Source organism: Galeopterus variegatus, unplaced genomic scaffold, assembly GCF_000696425.1.
Source record: "Galeopterus variegatus unplaced genomic scaffold, G_variegatus-3.0.2 Scaffold29, whole genome shotgun sequence".
Taxonomy (NCBI): Eukaryota; Metazoa; Chordata; class Mammalia; order Dermoptera; family Cynocephalidae; genus Galeopterus; species Galeopterus variegatus.
This window is the reverse complement of record NW_007726140.1, coordinates 1,418,536-1,439,617: the sequence shown is the minus strand read 5'-3', so window position 1 is coordinate 1,439,617 and position 21,082 is coordinate 1,418,536. Positions and strand designations below refer to the sequence as shown.

The following is a 21,082-nucleotide window of genomic DNA, read 5'->3' as shown; positions in this document are numbered from 1 at the left end:
GAACCCAGGGGGCATAGTATGCAGCCTTAAGGAGTGTCTCTGTGACTCAGGGTTGAGGTGGCGGACTGTCCCCTCTCCCTCCTCTGCCCAGACAGCTGGCCTCTCACTTGCCAGGCATGTCAGTGTCAGTGGCTTCACCTTTTCTTGCCTCAGACATGCTGACTTTCCTGGTCATTCCTTACTCATTTCTGGGCCGATGAAGCATCATTCATTGACTTTTTTTAGTTATTCTAGGGCCTTGGTCTCCTTGAGCAAAAACAGAACCTACGATAGGAGGGCATTTGTGGAAAGCACCCTACCTTCAGCCCCTTTTCCTCTCCTCCACTGGGAAATTTACCCTTCACATTTCTAGATTTCTGCTGGGGCTTGAGGCCCATTTCTCCAGCCCCCTTTCTTCACGTGCCCTCATCGCCATGGTGGGTTCCTCCAGTTCTGAAGGCCTGTCTGCCTCTTCTCTGCTACTAATGGTGGCCTGGGTGAGAGGGGACAGAGCGGCTCTGGTGTCTGGAGTCATCTTCTGAGTCCCCGTGTTCACGGAGCATGCAGGGGTTCTTAATGAAGGACTCTCTTCTTTGTAGTGAAGGCAGTTCTCTTCTGTGAACTTCTAGTTCATACCATCCTGCCCCAAACTCTCACACACACACGTGCGCATGTACCGTGCACACACATGCACACACACATGTGCGCACACACGCTCTCCTGCCTTCCTTCCCTGGCACTGAGATGACTTTGCAGCAGCAGGGGGCTCCCTGGGACACACTAACCACCCCACTGCTGCAGAACCCTTCCCTAGCTCTGGGCCAGCAGTTCTCTGTACGACCGTGCACACACATGCACGCACACATGTGCGCACACACGCTCTCCTGCCTTCCTTCCCTGGCACTGAGATGACTTTGCAGCAGCAGGGGGCTCCCTGGGCCACACTAACCACCCCACTGCTGCAGAACCCTTCCCTAGCTCTGGGCCAGCAGTTCTCTGTACACAACCTGTGCAGACACTTCTCTGCAGATTCTTCATCCTCACTTCAAACTTGTTCATTTTGCTGCCACTGATTAGATGCAGCCCATTCTTGGCATCTCCTATTTGGATCTAATATGACTCATTCATTCATTCAAATAACATATAAAAGTTTGGAATTATTTTTGGTTTCTCTTCTTAACCTGCTTCATGTATCTTGCCAGAAACACTTACAAAAAATACCATGAATCCAGCCACTTCTGCATTTCCACCATTACCTTCTGAGGTCTGCACAGCACAGAGAGGCCGCTTCTTAACCCATGTCCCTACACCCTCTGTGACCCCATTTTCACCCATTCTCCAGAAATCAGCTGGATTATCCTTTAAAATGTAAACAAAAACATGTCACACCCCTGCCCGAACCTTCCAGTGGGTTTCCATCATCCTTACAATAAAATTGAACATAAATCTTTGCAAGATTCTATGTCATCTGGCCCCTGCCTTCCCTCTCACCCCACCCATTGTTCATTTCTCTCCAGTCATACTGACCTTGCTCTTCTGGAAGCATCCAAACATGCTCTTACTCAGAGTTTTATACATACTGCTTCCTTTGCTAGAAAAGCCCTCCCCTCCCCCCACCCCCATCTTTCTTCCCGTGATGGAAGAACGCTTTGCATATTCTGTTCCCTCACTGCATCCAGGTCTCTGCTCTGATCACCTCTTCACCCCCCACCTAAAATATTACAATCTGTCCTGTTGTTTTTATCCTCCTACCCTGCCTTAGCACTTAGTATTCCTCTCCCTTCTAGAATATAAGTTCCATGAAGGTAGGGTCTGTTGTATTCTCGTTGCTGACAGCAGGGTCTGGTGCATAGTAGCCATCAATAAACATTTGTTGAGTTGAATGGATGAATGAATCAAGCAAACAAGAGCTGGTGCAGAGCACACTGCCAAGAGTAGTATCTCAAAGATAGGGGCCAGAGTTGTGTCCTCATGTGCTGGCATCCCTGGTAGGTGACAAGGCACATGTATGAAGCACAAAGAGCACACTCAGGGGCCTGGCAGCATCATCAGCACCTATGGGCTCAAGAAACAACAAGTGCAGGGGTGGGCATGTGGCAAACTTGTCAGGAAGGTGGGTGGGAAGCCACTACCTCCACGTGCCCTTGGAGAAGCAAGGCTTTCTCTGCAGAGCATGCACAGGAGGTTATCTCCACTTGGGAACCAGTGAACGAACCAAAGCAAACTTGATCCTGGCTCCTGAAAACAGGAGGGAGTCTCCATCCTCAGTGGTAAGCACGGCTTCCACCAGCCATGCACATATGCTTATGTTCCATGAGTACAAGCAGAAGTTTGCAGAAAGGGGTCTTCTAGGCTGCTGCCCACCCCACCTTGGCTGAGCCCCCAGGCACCTGAACAGTGGCAGAGGCTGTGTAGGAAGAGCCATGTCTGACTAAGAGGCAAGGGTATGGCATTGAGAAAAGAGACTGGATTTCATGTCGAGATGCCCGCGTTCAGTGCGACCAGAGCCCCTTCGAGTGTAGAGGTAGAACTAGATGATCACTAAGATTCCTTCCCATTCCAAAGAGGGAAAATATATTAGCCTTAAACGCAGGGCTTTCACTAGTAGGACTGATCTACCGACCAGCCCTGCAAGGAAAGTATTATCAAACCTAGGCTCAGAGAGATGCAGTAACTCACCCAAAGTCACACAGCCTAAGTCCAATAATCCTGGTGGTCTACCCTGCATTAAAGTAGTGTTCTAGTGTAGAGTGTCAGTGGGTCTTGAGCGGGGCCTGTCACTGGTACTTTTAAGCTCCTCAGTGATTCTCCTGTGCAGCCAGGATGGAGAACCCCTACACTAGTGGCTGAAATTGAAAAGAAAGCTTGCTGGCATCTCTTGGAAAGAATCCTTTCCCTCTCTCCCGTGTCTCCCCACGCACATGCCAAAGCCATCCACACGTAGGTTTCTCCTCCTTCCTCTCCACAAGGGACAGTGTTGCTGGCTGGCCTGAGGTTTAGTCTACATTAATTTCCTAAGCCATACTCAAGGGAAGCCCAGGATTTAGCCACTTTTGTATTTAGCTTATGTCCCTGGAACACTGTATGCTGTTGTGGGGTTGGTATGAAGAGGATACTTGTCATCGTTGCTGCTATAATTTGTGAGTGGAGGAGGTCGCTCTTTGTGCTTGCACGGCCTTCTCCGGAGGGAACGCCGAGATTCTGAAGCAGTTCATTGAAAGATTGCTTAATTTTTTCTTCCCCCAAAATGACAATGTTTCTCAGCTGGCTGCTCTGTGCATTCCCTTCCTGATTGCTGGTTTTACATTTGAACCTTTCACATCACGTGGCTAGCTCCACCGAGCTCTGCGGAGGGCCATTTACTACCCTCAGAAACCTGAGCCCCAAGCATGGAACCATCTCACCACCTGGTGGTCCTGCAGGTTGATGTGGGAGAAGCAGTGTGCTGTGAAGGTCAAGGGCACAGGCCATGGGACCACAAATGCTTTGCTTCACCTTCTGAGTCTCGGTACCCTCATCTGTAACACGGTTTTAATAGAACATGCTTCACAGGCTTATTACTGTGAGGTTTAAATTAAGTCATTTGCAAAATGTCCCTGAAACATTGTGGGTATTCAATAAACGTTGGCTATCTCCGCCTTCTTAGAGATCAGACTTCACGTAAACTCAGAACATTTTGTGAGAAAGTAGAGAAAAGTTGCTCTCTTTAACCTCAACTTTAAAAGTTAGGAATATATCATCAAGTTTCCCCATTACCTAATAATGACCATCACATTTTTACTCCATTTGGAAATTTACAAGTTATAGATCATTTCTCACTCTAACTTAAAATGTTCCTATGAAATTGGAAGAGCAAGTATAGCTATTTTCATTTTAGAGAAGCAAGAACTGAAGTTAGAGAGGTCAGCGTGACGTTCTCTGAGGACATATTCAAGATCACAGCTCATGTTTCTTGAAGCTCATCCAGTGTCTCTCTCAAGTACCTTCTTTGGAGCCTTTGCATCTGCCTGTGCATCTGCCTGTCACAGCCTTCCTTCCATTCTTTACTTTACTGATTCCTATGCATCTTCCAGGTTTCAACTGGGTGGTTATTTCCTATCCAACCCCTGTCCCCCTGCCCACATTCTCCAAAAGTATCATGGACTTACCTTCTCTAGGTACTTATTGTACTGTATTGCAGGGGTTCTCGGGTCTGGGTGTCCAATAGAATTATCCGAGACCTTTTTAAAAGTATATCAGTTTAGGATCTCACCCAAGACCTCTTTGATCAGGTATCTATTTTTTAAAAGTGCCTCGGGTGATTCTGATATACAAAATCTCCCTTACTAGGGTGCAGACCCTATAATGGCAGTGACCACATCTATTTTCTTCATCATTAGGGCTCCAACACCTTGAACAATATCTGGCAATACTATTAAATAATATATTATTATCAATAACATTTATTAAGTATCTACTCTATGCCAGACACTATGATAAATAATTTACATGCATTTATTTCAGTCAATACTGCCAATTATCCTATGAGGAAGGGGAAACTGAGGCTTGAAGAGGGGCTTGGAAGATATAGTGTAAATATTCCAGTGACTGTTAGCAGTGCAATTTGTGTTTTCGACCTGCTTCCATGATAATAAATGGAACCCCCCCAAAAAAATGATTGTAAAAACATATAATAAAGGACTCAGGGACTCTGCTTTCAAGACAGATCAACCCATCGTCTCTAGAAATGAGAGTGGTAAAGCAGAACCCTGGAATAGCTTGGGGGTCAGCCAGCATTGGCCCCAACATGCCCCTTCCAAGTCCCACAAATAGCACATTTTAGCTGCTGAACCACCAGAAAATTGCTTGAATTCCTCCCAGATAGTCTAATATTATTTTTCAATTAAAATGCTTTTGGCTGCAAGTAATGGAATTAATATGACTGAAACCGTGGAGGTTTATTTCTCTCATATATGAAATCCTGAAGTAGGTGGTCCCGAGATTGGCTTAGCCATTTAACAAGTAGATATTTAAGCACACAGAGCTCCAGAATATCAGGGTGGAACACCGGCATCTTCTCCCACGATGAGGCCTTGCCATCATCCCTTCACGATGAGGCCCTGTAAACATCGTGTTTCATTAAAAGATCTTCATCAGGCTTTAATCTTATGAGTGGGAGGCGCCCCTGCACTCTTTGATCAGGCATCTATTTTTTAAAAGTGCCTCGGGTGATTCTGATATACAAAATCTCCCTTACTAGGGTGCAGACCCTATAATGGCAGTGACCACATCTATTTTCTTCATCATTAGGGCTCCAACACCTTGAACAATATCTGGCAATACTATTAAATAATATATTATTATCAATAACATTTATTAAGTATCTACTCTATGCCAGACACTATGATAAATAATTTACATGCATTTATTTCAGTCAATACTGCCAATTATCCTATGAGGAAGGAGTATTGTTATCCTATGTAAAGAAGGGGAAACTGAGGCTTGACGAGGGGCTTGGAAGACATACTGTAAATATTCCAGTGACTGTTAGCAGTGCAATTTGTGTTTTCGACCTGCTTCCATGATAATAAATGGAACCCCCCCAAAAAAAATGATTGTAAAAACATATAATAAAGGACTCAGGGACTCTGCTTACAAGACAGATCAACCCATCGTCTCTAGAAATGAGAGTGGTAAAGCAGAACCCTGGAATAGCTTGGGGGTTGGCCAGCATTGGCCCCAACATGCCCCTTCCAAGTCCCACAAATAGCACATTTTAGCTGCTGAACCACCAGAAAATTGCTTGAATTCCTCCCAGATAGTCTAATATTATTTTTCAATTAAAATGCTTTTGGCTGCAAGTAATGGAATTAATATGACTGAAACCGTGGAGGTTTATTTCTCTCATATATGAAATCCTGAAGTAGGTGGTCCCGAGATTGGCTTAGCCATTTAACAGCCTCAGCGAGCCCTCAACCACCTCTGTCTTTCCACTCTGCCGTCTTCCGCGGAATTAATATGACTGAAACCGTGGAGGTTTATTTCTCTCATATATGAAATCCTGAAGTAGGTGGTCCCGAGCTTGGCTCAGCCATTTAACAGCCTCAGCGAGCCCTCAACCACCTCTGTCTTTCCACTCTGCCGTCTTCCGATCACTGGCAGTGTTTCTCTTTACTGTCCCAGGACGGCTACAGCAGCTTGCAGAGTCACTTCGACTGCACGAAAACATCTGAAGGCAGGAAGGGAAGGACAGCACCCCATGCCAACCTCCCATCTACCTCTCCCATTTTGTAAAAGAGGAAAATCTTTTCCAGAAGACAACTAGCAGATGTTCTCCTCTTCCTAGAAGCAGGTCCCATAGCCACTGCCAGCTTAACAGAAGTCTGGGAAGACAAGAAATGGAAATGGAGCTTCCAGCTCTCCCTTAGGAGGTGGAATTTACCAGGAAGAAAAAGGGGGGAAAGAAATGGTTGCTATTTAGACACTTGATAGTCCCAACCCCGAATATCCTTCATTTAAAATACTGATGGTTAATCTAAACTAGATTCTCCTTCAGGATATCTTTAAAACAAACTTGGCCCCGTGCATCCAAGGCTGTTGAAGAAAGGAACATGTCAACTCTAGAACTCTCTAGACAACAACATTGTGGGGAGCTAAAGATTTTGGTGTCACGGACTTTTGCTGATGGCTAACGCTCTCCGCTCCTGTTTCTAGGTCAACAGTGATCTTGTTTACATCACAGCTAAGAAAGACGGCACTCAGGTGGTGGGAGCTGTGGATACCACCCACATTGGGAAATTAATTGTAACCAAACAAATCGGAGGAGACGGCATAAAGGACATTACCGATACTTACAAATTCCAAGAAGGTAATTTACTACAACCAGATTAATATTCCTTCACCCAAGTCCATTTAGTACTTATTCACTGTCACCCTGAAATGTGTTTCCTGGAGAATGCACTGGCATTTGCAGCATTTGGTAGCAAGAGCAGAAGCATAAATTCTCATGAGTGACAGACACGTCACACACGCAATTTTTCATTGTAGTTTTGTTTGCTTGCTTTGAGCAGGATTCCCCCTCCCACGGCTTGTGAAATGATCTGCTTTATCGTCATATCTATTTTGATAGAGTATAGAATATATTCTTGCTCATAAGAGCCTTAATTATAAATAATCCTATTAGAAAACACTGTATAACTGATGTACTTTTAGTTCAATAATCAAAATTTAACTACTTCCTATTTGTTTAGTAATTTACAAAATATTTTCACATACACTTTTCATTGAATTATCATGCAAACTCCATAAGGCAGATAATATAATATTAACAGGACAGCACACTAATTAATTCAGGCCAATTAGGGTGAAGGCCAGTTTCAGGAATAAAATTATGTTATGGTGGTTTTTTGGTTAACTTTTATTGTGTAGAATATTTTTCAGATGGCACTGTTGAGTTCAGTTCTGTCTCAGTCAGTTGTGAGTGTCTACTCGATGCCCACAATTGGTTTGCTGCTGGAGATTCCAGCAGTGAGCAGGACCCAGTTTCCTGTCCCTTGGCCAAGTGATAAGATCATTGTGCAGAGGGGGCTTTGGAAATGAAGTAAAGGGACACTCAGTCCAACCAAGAAAATCAGAAAAAAGCAAAGCCCAGGAAGAGAAGTCACACACCTCGGTTAAAGAAAGCTGGACAGGGGTTTCCAGGCAGTGGAAGATGGCCAAAGCTGGGAGGTACGAAGCAGCCTGGGGTGTACAGGGACCTGCAGGTCTTACTGACGCCTCAAGCTCAAAAGGCCCAGTGGATAGAGACACAGCTGCCCAAGGTCAGTAGCAGCCAAGAAGTGAAGGATTTTGGATATTTGACGAGGAACATGGGATGTATTTTGCAAATGATTCACTACCAGAAGTTCTTAGGAGCAGCATTTATTCTAGTGAATGAATAAAAATAACAAGTAATTAGCATATACCTAAATATTCATTGGTACTCCTGATGTGCTAAGGAGTGCAGAATTTGTTTTAAATATTTTAGACAGTTCCCCACTCTTATTTACAAAAGCTATTTCCACTATAAAGAAAAAAACTTACTGAATTGAGAACACTTGCGCATGGTATTAGAAATTGGAGATTTTTGTCACCTGAACTAGTGAATTTTTCCTGTATTTCTGAAATGGTTCATTTTTTTCTTGTGTTGGTTATCATCCATTGCACAACATAGGTACAAAAGATTTCTTTTTTCTTTGGGGTATTTTCCTAAAAGGAAAGTTAAAAACAATATAAGCACAGTAAAACAAAAATAAGCAATGCCCTCTTACTGTAGAGTAACATGCAAAAAGGCTCGGAAAGGGAAAAAGGAAAGTCTATAAAAAAAAAAAAGTTAAAGAAACTAGCCTCAACATTCACTCAGTTACACATCCATGCATTCAACAGCTTGATCTTAACCCTCTGCCATATTCCAGGCACTGTGCGGGCTGGAGAAGTGCACAGCCCTGCCTTGCATCCAGCTGGAAAGAAAGGGAGAAGCTAGCCTCACCTTGTGGGTGAGCATTGCTCTGACACAGGGAAGACAGATGCTGCAGGGCACAGACCAAGCCACACTCAGGGATCAGGTGAAGGAAGTTAATGACGGGCAACCCAGCCCGCACAATAAAAAATGATTGGCAGGTGAGGCTGGGGAAAGACTTCCCCGGGGAAGGCAGCAGGGCAGGGATGGCAGTGTGACCGTTCTCCGCTGGAATGAGGCCTGACCGGACAGAGCAGTCCACAAAAGGTGAGCTACGGGCACCTAGGAGCAGCGGTAAGTGAGCTGTCCACGTGACCCGTTGTTTCACTGAAACCACGCAGCAGAGCACAGCTGCCATCGTCTGTCAGCCCAGAGGTGACAGAGAAATCAGGAATGGGACAGGATCAGATGCCGAGAGGAAAAAGACCAAAAACCAGTCCATGAAAGAGAAGTTGGGGACTGAGCCAGGGGTGGACACCAGATTAAAACAAATAAAAGACACCAACTGTGCCTGAGAAAGACATCTGAGGTCCAGGCCACCAGAGTGTAACAAGAAGGCAAGGCTCAGGGAGAGGGGCAGTGTGGGGGTCTGGTACAACTGGAGAACCCCTCGATCTGTATAGATAGTCATGAGAGACAACCCATCCTGCCTCTGGGCCAGAGTTTGATCCAGGTGGGTAACTAGTGTCCTGATCAAGGACGGCATACAAGAATACATTTTAAATTCTAACTTTGGAGTGACTGAGTGGAGTGCTAATTTGAGAATGTACCTGAGCATGGCGGGAAAGAGTGATTGATTATTGATGTCTGCTGTGGCCACACCGTAGAGGCCTGGCAGCATTTGTAGCTGTGTGGCCACCACTCTGCTTCTTACTATTGAATCTCATATAATTTCCCTGATCTGCAAATGCCGAGTGTGGACACCAAAATATGGAGAGGAGTCAAATCATATAAAAGAAATTATGACTGGGTTTAGGAATTAACTATTTTAATTAACTAAATGGTGAAAGATCATTTATCACTTTAACTTACTAAAGCTTAATATTAATTTTATAAGTTTTTTTTCAAAATATAAGAGTAAGAAACTATAAAACTTTGAAAACCAGAATCCTAAAAACTTCTCCTGTGGCAATAGATCCTCTTTTATGATGGTGTCTTGATCCCATTCCCTCTTGCTCCATTAATTACTCCCTCTGTTGCTTGTATTCTCTTCTCTCCTCGTCTACTTTCTCCTTCCAATTAGCATTTAAGCAGGCTCAGGTGTCTTGCGTGTTAGAAAAACAACTTACAAAACCCTTTTCAGCACTAATTCCCTACCAGGCAGGCCCTGTCCGCCTTCCTCTCTGCCTCTGCAACCATCTTCCTTTTCCATTCCTTCCTCTCCCCTGAGCCCCGGTTTCTGCTCCCAGCACACCCCTGAAGCTGTTCTTCCCAGGGTCACAAGACCACCTGACCGCCACATGGAGTAAATGTTTTGCAGAAGCCACCTTGCTTGGCCTTCCCACCCTTTCTGATGATGCTGTTCCCTCGTTTTCTTGAAAGTCCCTCTTCTCTTTGTTCCAGTGCCACAACTTCCTGCTGGCTCCACCCGCCCCCCTGACTCCTGTCTCCTGCAGCTCTCAGCGCGCCTTTCTCCGCCGCCCTCTGGATGTTAGTGACTTCACTCCAGGCGTCAGTCCTCGAGCTCCATTCGCACCTGCTTTAGGTTCTACTTCTACGTAGCTGGTGTTCACTTCCCAAGTGAACACTGATCACTCCCAAGTCTGTGTCTCAGCCCAGACATTACCCAGATGTCCCACGGAAACCTGAAACTGAACCCTCCACAATGCCACCTTCTCTCACTGCCAAGTGAACACTGATCACTCCCAAGTCTGTGTCTCAGCCCAGACATTACCCAGATGTCCCACAGAAACCTGAAACTGAACCCTCCACAATGTCACCTTCTCTCACTGGCCCCGCCTCCCGCCTCCTTTATTTCCCCCACGCTCCCCACCCTAGTGACAGCGACCACCACACACCCAAATGTGGCACCTCGAGAGTCAGGCGAGCAGCAGATCCTCTGAGTCCCTCTGAACCAGTTCACAAATGCACCCGTCCCCTCCAGCTCCGCAGCTGCTCTGAGGATTAAATGGTATCAGGGGTGTAAACCCTGAGGATGTGCCTGACATATAGGAAGTGTCAAGCAAAAGTAAGTTTCCACTCTTGCTAGTAATTCTGTTACTACCGTCATACTCCTCCTCTTCTTTGGGGCTCCGATTATTTTTCTCCTGGAACACAGCTGCTCCGGCTTCCCAGCTCCACCTCACCTCCCCATCCTCTCCTTCCCTCGGGCTGACCTCTGCTTGCCGCCAAGCTGATGTTACCTGAAATACAAACCTGAGCCGGCTCCAGCGCTGTGAAATAACCCTCTTCTCTTCCCCTCGCCTCCAGGGCACCCCGTACCTCACACACCTCTCATCAGTCGACTTTTTGATCCCCAAGCTGCCACTCTGGCTGTGCCCCACGGGTCTCACATGTGGCAGCCAGAGAACTGCTGGCAGTTCCTCCAACAAGCCACGCTGTCGCCTGTCTCCCCGGCTGTACCCTCACTGTGTAGAGAAATATTCCTCCAAGAAGCCTCCCCTGGCCCCGGGCAGTGTAAGGGTCTCTTCCTCGTGTTCCCATACCCTGTGCACCAAGGTCTGTCCCAGCCCCTATGTCAGCCCCGTCTGTACTGCCACCACCCCTCGCTGGTCTGTCTCCACTGCAGGAAGGGCTGTGTTTCTCATCTGCACCCAGCACAGTACCTGGACCATTGCAGGGTCTCAGTAGTGTGCAGTGACCTTAAGAGTAGTCACTGAAGTGCCACCTTCACAGGTGGCCTTAACTGAACACAAAATGGCCTACTCTGGACTAGTTAGTACCTGTCATAAAGACAAAAGTTTTGCCTCTGGCTGCAAGCAGAATACTTTTCCAAACCTCAATCCTTCAAAGCCTCTGTGCTGGGACAGTCCTAGGTCCTGGGGACACAGAGGTGGACAAGACAGACTATGTCATGTTCTCATGGAGATGGCATTCCAGCAGGTGAGATAATGTCTCACAGGACAAGTACTGTGACAAAGAAAAGGAAAGAAAACCAGGCAATGTGTCAGTGAGGATGAGAGGACTTGGGTTTGGGGACCCATTACACAGTGTAATGAAAGAGATGGGGGCCTCTGAGCAGGTGACATTGGAGCTAGACCAGAACAATGAAAAGAGGCTTGTCCAGCATAAAAGGGCTGTCTTATTACATCCTACCTGTAATAAACAGGGAGATGTGTTTGACCTTGCTCCTGGAGGTTACAGAGGAATCTAAGACAATGTAATCTGGCTTTAGTTAATCTCTCATGGTGCTAAAATTTTGCCCATGGCTCTGAATTATGTAAAACGACACAGCACAGAGCATCACTGCAGAGAAACAGGAATTACTCTGCTGGGCTCTGGGAATACCCTGCACTTCTTTCCCCCTATCTGGGCCTGCGCATCCCATAACAGCCCCCGCCTGCCTCTGCCTGGCAGCCCCCTGCCCACAGGGGACAGGCGTCCCCAGAGGGAAGTTCCAGGTTCCTCCACCCATGACCTGCTCTATAGAGCTGCTCGTGACTACCCATCGCTGGCATGTCCCTGCTGCTTGAATGTGCCTCCTGCACTTTGCCTAAACGCATATCTGGCCCCCTCCAAAGTGATAATCGTTAATTCTGTCTTTCTCACGGACCTGTTTGCTGGATGATGTCTGCTAAAATACCTCACTCCTCTCTCCTCATCCTCACCGTCCTTCCCTTTATTATCTCCTTCCTGTTGATCTGTAAGCATGTGCTCTAATCAATGCTCTTCCTAGACCAATTGTTTCTGGCATATTCTTGCAATCTTGGCAATCAGGGAAATTGTTAACAAACACACACACATGCAAATACACATTCACATTTGTATGCAACGCCTGCTGGCATTTGCTCTGTCTTTGCAGACTAGCTTTCATTTCTTATGCATCTACTACCTCTAATCCACTAACAACTCTGTGACGCAGGTGCCCTAATTTGACAAGTGAGGAGGCCGATGGTAACAGCAGTGCCTGCCTTGTAGAATGGTTGTGAGGATGAAATGATGTAATACACACAAAGCACTTGTCCCAATGCCTGGCACATAGCTAGCACTCCATGGTAGCTACTGTGATTAACTGGCCTCTTAATGGCCATTGCATTTAGTTCTTATCCAGGTAAAGTGGAAAACTATCTTGAAATTAACATAATTTCAAATAGCTAGTAGACAGGAATTTGAACATTCCCAAATGAAAAAATGACAAATGTTTGAGATGGATAGGCTAATCCCCCTGATATGATCACTGCACACTGTATACACATACTCAAATATCACATCGTACCCCATAAATACACACAATTTAAATAAATAATAATAAAAGCCAGCGTTCTATGTTAAAGTGATTTTTTTCCCACTAGTCATTCTCCTGACTAGTGTTTGCAAACCAAAGAATTTACCTTCATGTTTTCATCTCCATCCTTAACAATGCACAAAGATGTACCCAAAGGTATTTACGGTGGAACAGAGAATGGCGACCATCTCTGTACAGCTCCACAGGTCCTGTCCCCAAGGCCAAGCATCTGTCCCAAGCTCTGTAAGTCCCACCAGCCCAGCTCGTCAGCGTCTGAGACACCAGCTCCCCCGAGGCTGACTCGTGTCTGCATTTCCCGCTTCCCAGTCTGCACAAAGCTGTTCTTTCCTCTTCCAGAGCTCACCCCTTCACCTGCTCCCCCGCCCTTCCTCTCCACCACGACCACCTCAGAAACCCTACACAAGACACTTTCCCCCAGACGGCACACACACCACGAACTACATTAGAACTTTGGTGAACCATCACATGCCAATGGATGTCCCTCAAAAACCTGTGTCAGTGTCAGATGGGTTTTGGAGACCTTGGGGTAGAGAAAACAGGTCTCCATGTGGTAGGGCTTCATCTCAGAACCTCTGATAGGCTAGTGAAGGTTGTGAGCTTCCAGGAGAGTCCAGACCACTCAGTGCTCCTCCAGGGGGTCTGCCTGAGGAAAGGGGGTCTGTCCAGAGGGTCTGGACAGGAAAGGCTTGGTAACATCTCACCAGAGCCAGCGCCCTCTCTGCGACCTGCTGGGGCTGATGGCAGCTGAGGAAGAGAGGAAGGGCAGGGCAGGAGCCGTCCAGAGTCAGCTCCGATAGGAGTAAGGGGGGCAGGCCGAGGTGGCAGGAGGGCTGAGGAGGACGGGGCTTGCTGGGATCCACACATCAGAGAGAACGCACTGCAGAAGTCGGAATGGCAAGAGGCAATTTCAAAATCTCTCCTTAGAGGTTCCCAAATTCTAGCTCCCTGGCTAGGGCTCAGGGAGGGAAGAAAACTGACATCAAAGTTTGAGAAAGTTAGGGCCGGCCTGGTGGCGCACTGGAGAGTGCACCGCTTGGGAGCGGGGTGGCGCTCCCGTCGAGGGTTCGGATCCCATGTGGAGACCGGTTCCCGCTCACTGGCTGAGCGCGGTGCGGGGGCAGCACCGAGGGTTGCGATCCCATGAGGGTTCGGATCCCATGTGGAGACCGGTTCCCGCTCACTGGCTGAGCGTGGTGCGGGGGCAGCACCGAGGGTTGCGATCCCATTTGCCGGTCCCTGGTGCGGGCACGACACCGAGGGTTGCGATCCCGTTACCGGTCAGTAAAAAAGACAAAAAGGAAAAAAAAATAAGTTTGAGAAAGTTAGATTTTGCCGATTCTACCTGCTGGCCCCTGAGGTGGCATCACTTAGGAAACAACTCCCCCCACATCTCCTTTCCTCACTGCTCAGCCCTTGGAGCTGGCACTGCACCTACTAACTTGGCAACCCAGGCAGGTCTCTGAATCTCTGCGAACCCGATTTTGCAGAATTAACAGGAATAACAACAGCACTTGCCTTGGGGGGCTGTGAGGCTTATAGAGGCAGCCCAACAAGTACCATGCACGGTGGGCTTAGCAATGTGACTTTCTCTTTGGTGGACTGGATTTCTTCTTCCCGGTTCTTATCTCTGGATCTCTCTTAGGTCAAGAAGAAGAGAGATTGGCCCTAGAAACTGCCCTGATGTATGGGGCTAAAAAGCCTCTCAACACAGAAGGTGTCATCAAATCCAGGTCTGACGTTCACATGGACTTTGAAGTAGAAAATGCTGTGCTGGGAAAAGACTTCAAAGTCACCATCACCTTCCAGAGCAACGGCTCCAGCCATTACACCCTCTCAGCCTATCTCTCGGGCAACGTCACCTTCTACACTGGGGTTCTGAAGGCAGAATTCAAAAAGGAGACTTTCAATGTGGAGCTGGAGCCCTTTTCCTGTAAGTTAATGAGGGTGTGGCTCTCTCCAGGGCTGTCATCTGGCTTCCTGTCCCACTCAGTGATAACACCCACTAAGAGCTTTCTGTCAAAGTGGAAGTTCTCCCCCAGAGCTCAGAAGTGTGAACCACACAAGTAGAACCCACCTGTTCTAGAAAAGCCTTGACTTTCATCTTTACGTCTCATGCATAGAAGTGAACACTGAAATTTTCAAAGCCTAGAGCCCCATGAGTTGTAAGAATTCAATGTAACTAAAACTCTTGCTTCTCAGAGTGTGGTCTCTGGACCAGCAGCACCAGCATCCCCAGGGAGCTTGCTAGAAATGCAGACTCTCAGACTCCATCCCAGACCTCCTGAACCAGAATCTGCATTTTAACAAGATCCCAAGGGATTGGAGTGCACAGGAAAGTTTGAGAAGCTCGGATCTAAGTGACCCGGCTCAGAAAACAGGCCCTCTGGTGGTGCCATTTTCCCAAGTTAGGAAAGTCTTTTGGGACAGAGCGTGCTTTGATTTACCACGTAGAAGGCAGGGAGGTCAAAGCTCTGCATGCAGGCTGGTTCTGAAAAATGATCTGTTGGGTATCTAGCGAGAGAGCACATCACTGGGAGCAGAGGCTGAAGACACAGAGTGTGCCTGTGAAGGGCTGTGCTCTCTCTGCCGTCTCTCGGGGGCCTCTTTCTCCCCCTTGCACGCGTCCTTCTGAACATTTTCATCACTACAAAAGTGCAGAGTATTTTAAGCAGATTGGGATCGACATGCTGCAGCTGGCAATGGGGATTATGGTTTCAACCAGTCTCGTTTCCTGGGGTGCTAGTATTTGGCGGGGACAAATGTTGGCCACAGCACTGGTAAAATGAGTCAACCAAAAGAAACCAATCTCCAGGCAGAGCGTGTGAGGTTGGATAGAGCAGGTGGGAAAGGATTTGAACACTTCAGGCCACTGGATTTTCATTGACCTGACATGTGGCACTGAAAAAGAAAAGAAAAGAAAAAAGCATACAAACAATAGTTTCTACAAAGCTGTGGGAAGCAAGACTAACGTGCCTCCTGGGATGATGGAATCACAGGTCACAACTGTGCAGGAGCATTCTGGATTCAGCTGTCACAGGACCCTTGCTGAGGCTTCAGAAAAATATTCCCAGAAAAATGGGAAACTATTCCGAAAAATCCTAATTCCAATAAACCCACCTAAGCTTTACGGGAGCAAATCTGCCTAGCTTCAGTAATGTAGCTAACAATTAAGAAATCACCATGGTATTTTCTTTGGAAACTGAAAGATTTAACACTTTTTCTACCCTAGACGTAGGAAAGGTAACTCTCATAGAAAAGAATAGTCAGTATAAAGGACTGAAGAGGAGAGCAGTTGTAAAAATAGTTTAGAACAGGAAGACACATTTGATTTTAGAGATCCTGAGCCTTGGAATTAGACAAATATGGATATAAGGTGTGACGGTGTCATCTACGAGCTCTGAGCCCTCTCTCCTTATCTGTAAATGGGAATAATGCCACCCACACCATAGGACTGTTGATTCATTTCCAAACCTTTATTCATACTTGCAAGTCCGGGTTCTGCTTTGTGCTGAAGACATAGCCATGCCTACCACTATGGAGTTTCTGGTCTCGTGGGGGAAACAGACAAGAAACAATCAAACGAGTGAATATATATTACACATGTACGTGTAATAAGAAAATATAAAGCAGGTTAGGGGCACAGGGCATGCTGGTGGGGGTGAGATGGTCAGGGAAAACCTCTCTAATGACGTTTAACAGAGACATGACAGAAGGGCAGGAGTGATCATTTTGGCCAGAAGAAGCCATATGTGCAAAGGCCCTGGGTCCAGAGCATGCCTGAGGTGTTCAATGAGCAGCAAGGACTGGGAGCAAAGGTGGCAAGGGGAGAAGCAGTGGGTGCAGACCGCGTGAAGAATTACAGGCCCTTGTAAAGACTTCTGCTTTTTTTCTTTTATGAGTCAGCTGAGGAGCCAAGGGGGGTTTTGAGCAGAAGTGTGGCATGACCTAACGTAGGTTTTGAAAGATCACTCTGGCTGCTGTGTCGAGAAAAGACTAAAGGGGAAGTAGGGCTAAAGCTGAGCGACCAGATGGGATGCTACTGCTGAGAGATGATGGTGGTGGTCATGGAAGTAGTGAGAATTAGTCATATCTGGGTATGCCCTGAAGGTGGAGCCCACCTGATTGGCCGATGGACTGTATATTTGGTGTGGGAGATGGAGCTGTGGGGGAAACTAAATGAGATCACGTATGTGAAGTGTTTCGCACATGGTAGGGTCGTAGCAAATACTAACTGCGAACATGTTTACATCTTGGGAAACTGAGGCTAGCAAGGTGAGTTGATGTGTTCAAGGCCATACACAGCAACTAGAGGCAAAGCAGATAGTAGAACGCAGGTCCCATTCAGGCAATGACAGTGAGCCAGTTCGGTATAAACTTGGCCCCAACTGGGCCAGTTTTCCTCTAGTTCCCACACTATCCAGAGTCTAGCACAGCTCCTTAGACAGGAACTAAATACCAGCCCTTTTCCCACCTCACAGGAGTCCTGTCTTTCAATCTCTTTCCTTTTCTCTCCCTAATCCAATTAAAGAATGAGCTTCTAAGAGTCAGTGGGCTAGAATGGCATGATGTATTATCCCTGTCAGTCACTGACCTAGGGACAGCTGACCAGCCCTCAGCCTGGTCAATATGAACCCAGCTCCCACCCACCTGGCCCACTCAGGGCTTGTCCTGAATAACTGGAAGGGAATTATAGACTCTCTTCCTTTACCCTGCAGGTAGGCGGCACTAATTGCATGCAATTAATCTCATATTGCAATCTAAAAATGAATTGAAGTATATTGCAAAAAGACACAATTCTAGACCTTGATCAGGCATTCTTAAGTGCCTCTATTGGAAAGAAAGTTTTCCAAGTAGAATGGGAGGCATACGTTCCAGATTGACGACTAAAGGGAAAGTGTGGGCTAGAGTCAGCTTGGAAGATTTGAATAACTTAAGCCTCCCAGTACCTTCAAAGGTGTTGTCATTTCCATTTGGCTATATTTAGTTTTCTTTGCTTTTTGGAAAAGAGATGAGGTAGCTCCAGTCTGTGTCTCCCTTGGCTTTCCCCAGACACCGTATATGATATTGGCAGCATCCCAGCTCCACCACTCACAGAATGAAAATCTATTCCTCTTTCTCTTGCCACGTTTAATAAACTTTATCTAGAACAATTTCTTGTGCAGTGGCAAAACACAGCACTTACATAATGTACTATTTCAGGAGCACTGTTCTCTTGGGCTCTGAAGCACAGCTTGTTTTTTTTTAGTGCTGTGATTTAGGGAATGTTCTCAGAGAAGAAAGGGGTCCCAGTGCTGAAATTATAAAGGTAGCAAGGGCCTCTGTAAAGACAGGTAGAAAGAAGTCAGGCATATCCCACTAGCCTAAAGGAACCTAGTAGTCAAGCACAGCCCTCTGTAAAGAGCCAGTGGAATTATTATTACCAGAGGCAGCTAGAAGCAAAATGCATGTTCTAGCTAAAAATAAATAAGTAAACATACACATACACACACACACACACACACACACACAAGTGCATGTTCTTCAGGGTCTGCCACTCCACCACTCCATCTGTCCAGATCTGGGGATATGAAAAACAGGCCACATATGTGCATCTGAGGTTGTATCCAATGGAGGGCCAGAGCCTTGCTCATCTGGACAGTTCATTGCTAAGGGAGCCACAGAGGAAGCAGGGTCCAGATTCAGGTCCCAAGAAGGCAATATGAGTGGGTCATTCAAAAAGGCAGAATTTGGGGGCCAAGGTCAAGGCAAGGTCATAACTTCAAAGAACCAACTGTAAATGGAATAGCACTTCCCTAGGAATCAAGCCAACCAAGCCAGTTGTTTAGTACTTGTCTAGGATGGACTAGTACATTCTAATAATCTGCACAGCACAGGGCAGGGTTTCTCAGCCTCAGCACCACTGACATTTTGAGCTGGACACTGCTTTGCTGTGGGGACTATCCTATGCATTGTAGGATGTTGAACAGTGTCTTTGGTCTCTACCCAACAGATGCCAGTAGTGACCTGCCCCCCACCCCAATTGTGACAACCAAAAAGGTCTCCAGACATTACCAACATCCCCGGTGGGGGTCGGAGGTTGCCCCACACTGACAACCACAAGTCTATGATGACCAACCTCGGTGGGGTTCCCAGGATGCAGGACTTTTCATTTTAAAACCCAGTCCATTCTAAGGCCACCCTAACTCTGCCCTAACTTAACCCCTTTTGCTCTGAGAAACTGTCTCCCAGAGCCTCTCACACTTGAGATTATGCAAGTGAACTCTTGATTCAGTGGTGCACGGTGGGGGTGGGAACCTGATGGTGCTGAGGCTCTTTGCAGGTCTGAATCTGTGGGGGTCTCCGTGGTTGTTGGAGTGGAGCTTCTCAATTCTGGCTGCACATCAGAGTCACCTGTGGAACTTTTAAAAAACACTGATGTCTGGGCCCCAGCCACCAAGACTCTGGTATAATCGGTCTGGGGTGGGATCCAGCATAGCAGGTTTTTAAACGTCCCCAGGTGATTGTGAAGTGGAGCCAAGACTGAGCACTCTTCAGTCAGAGGGCCATCAGCAGTGACAGACAGCACCTCCACATCTGTAAGGAGACTTGCAAGGTGAGGTGCTGCCTGAGGTGGAGGCCAGTCCGGGTGTGAGAGTCCCACGCATGGAAAGTGCGCTTGGCCCGTGCGCCGTCACCTGTGAGCCAGTGGTGAGGTGGCAGCGCTTCCCTGCCTCGGGCTTGCTCATGCACATGCCATCCTTCTTACTCACCCGCTGCTGATCGCAGTGGGCCAAGATGAGCTGCCCTCTGCACTTCGACTATTGACCAAGGGAACTGTCTCCTTTGATAACTTCTGCAGGAAGGAGGAATCCTTGGGCAGGGAAGTGGTAGCGAGGGTCAGTTCTGCAGACATTTATAGAGTCTGTTCCCTGTGTGTGTGTGGGGGGGGTCACCCATCCACCTGCCATCCAGCCAGCAGCCCCTGCCACACCTGGGCTCAGCCTGCAGAAGAACTGCCCTTTGCTCTCCAGAATCTGGGGGTGGCAGGAATTGGGAGTGATAGAGCAGCCCAGAGCCACAGGAGAGAATCCACTATCCTCAGCCCGGATGGGATTGGAGGAGAGCCAGGACTGCTTCCCTGCCTCCATGTGTCATCTGCACTGGCTTGTCCCCAATACCTAAAAGCTAGCCTCAGTGACATGAGGAAACAAGCATGTGGCACAAGGTCTTCTGGATTACATGTCGGGGACAGGCGTGGAGATAGCTGACTGGCATTGGTGGAAGCTGGTTTCAATAGTTCTCTCTGATGAAAAAAATCATGATATCAGATTAGCACATAAAAAGCCGGAAAGGCAATGTAGGATGCTACAAAGACAAGATTTAGGCAGTTGACAGTTTTGTCCAAGCGTGGCCCATGGCCTGGGTGAGACTTTCCTTATTCCACGAGGGGATGGCATGCACAGTGGTGGCCTTGGACCTCATGGTTCCATGTATGCCCTGTGGGGATTATCCCCATCCAAATCAAAGCCACAACTAAAGCCCCTAGTCCTCCATTTAAACATCTTTATCATGGCATTCCATTTTGCCACAGCAAAAGCACTGTTTGGAGAGTTCGACACGTTTTCTCCAGCAAGACTTCACTGAATATTAAATTTCCAGCACATCCTTCGCCCAGGCAACAGGAGAGCTTGTCCCCAACTGACTCTTTGTTCCTTTTGCCCCTCACCTTTGCTGTGTTCCTGGTGGCTGCCGTGCTAAGGTGGGGAGGATGGGGCGGGGGACAGGGGAAAGGTGATGCAGATTCTGTCTCAGGTCTTGAAGCCAGCCTGTTTGTGTCTCTCCCACCAGCCAGGAAAGAGCAGGTGCTGGTCAGAGCTGGCGAGTACATGGGCCAGCTGCTGGAGCAGGCGTCCCTGCACTTCTTTGTCACGGCTCGTGTCAATGAGACTATGGATGTCCTGGCCAAGCAGAAGACCACTGTGCTGACGATCCCCAAGGTCATCATCAAGGTCAGTTTTAGCATCGTGTCTCAGATAAGGGAGAAAGGCAAGGTTGTGTGTGTGTGTGAGTGTGTGTGTGTGTGTCCTCCTCAAAAAAAAAAAAAATAGAGCTAGAACCCTACTGTTCTTTGAAAGAAGTAAACTGCCCTATATATAGACATGCACATATAACACTTTTCTCTCCTCTCCAGATTTAAATATATAGATGTGGCTGCCGATACA

The 21,082-nt window shown here is 47.2% G+C and overlaps 1 protein-coding gene across 1 annotated transcript in view; it reads left to right on the top strand.

Moving 5' to 3' along the window:
- F13A1 (coagulation factor XIII, A1 polypeptide) overlaps window positions 1–21,082 on the top strand; it is a 154,042-nt gene that overhangs the window by 107,040 nt on the left and 25,920 nt on the right. Inside the window, exons 9-11 of the mRNA XM_008569953.1 lie at window positions 6,673–6,826; window positions 14,524–14,811; window positions 20,709–20,869. Of these exons, the coding sequence (XP_008568175.1) occupies window positions 6,673–6,826; window positions 14,524–14,811; window positions 20,709–20,869 (603 nt within the window). The remainder of the gene's footprint in view (window positions 1–6,672; window positions 6,827–14,523; window positions 14,812–20,708; window positions 20,870–21,082) is intronic.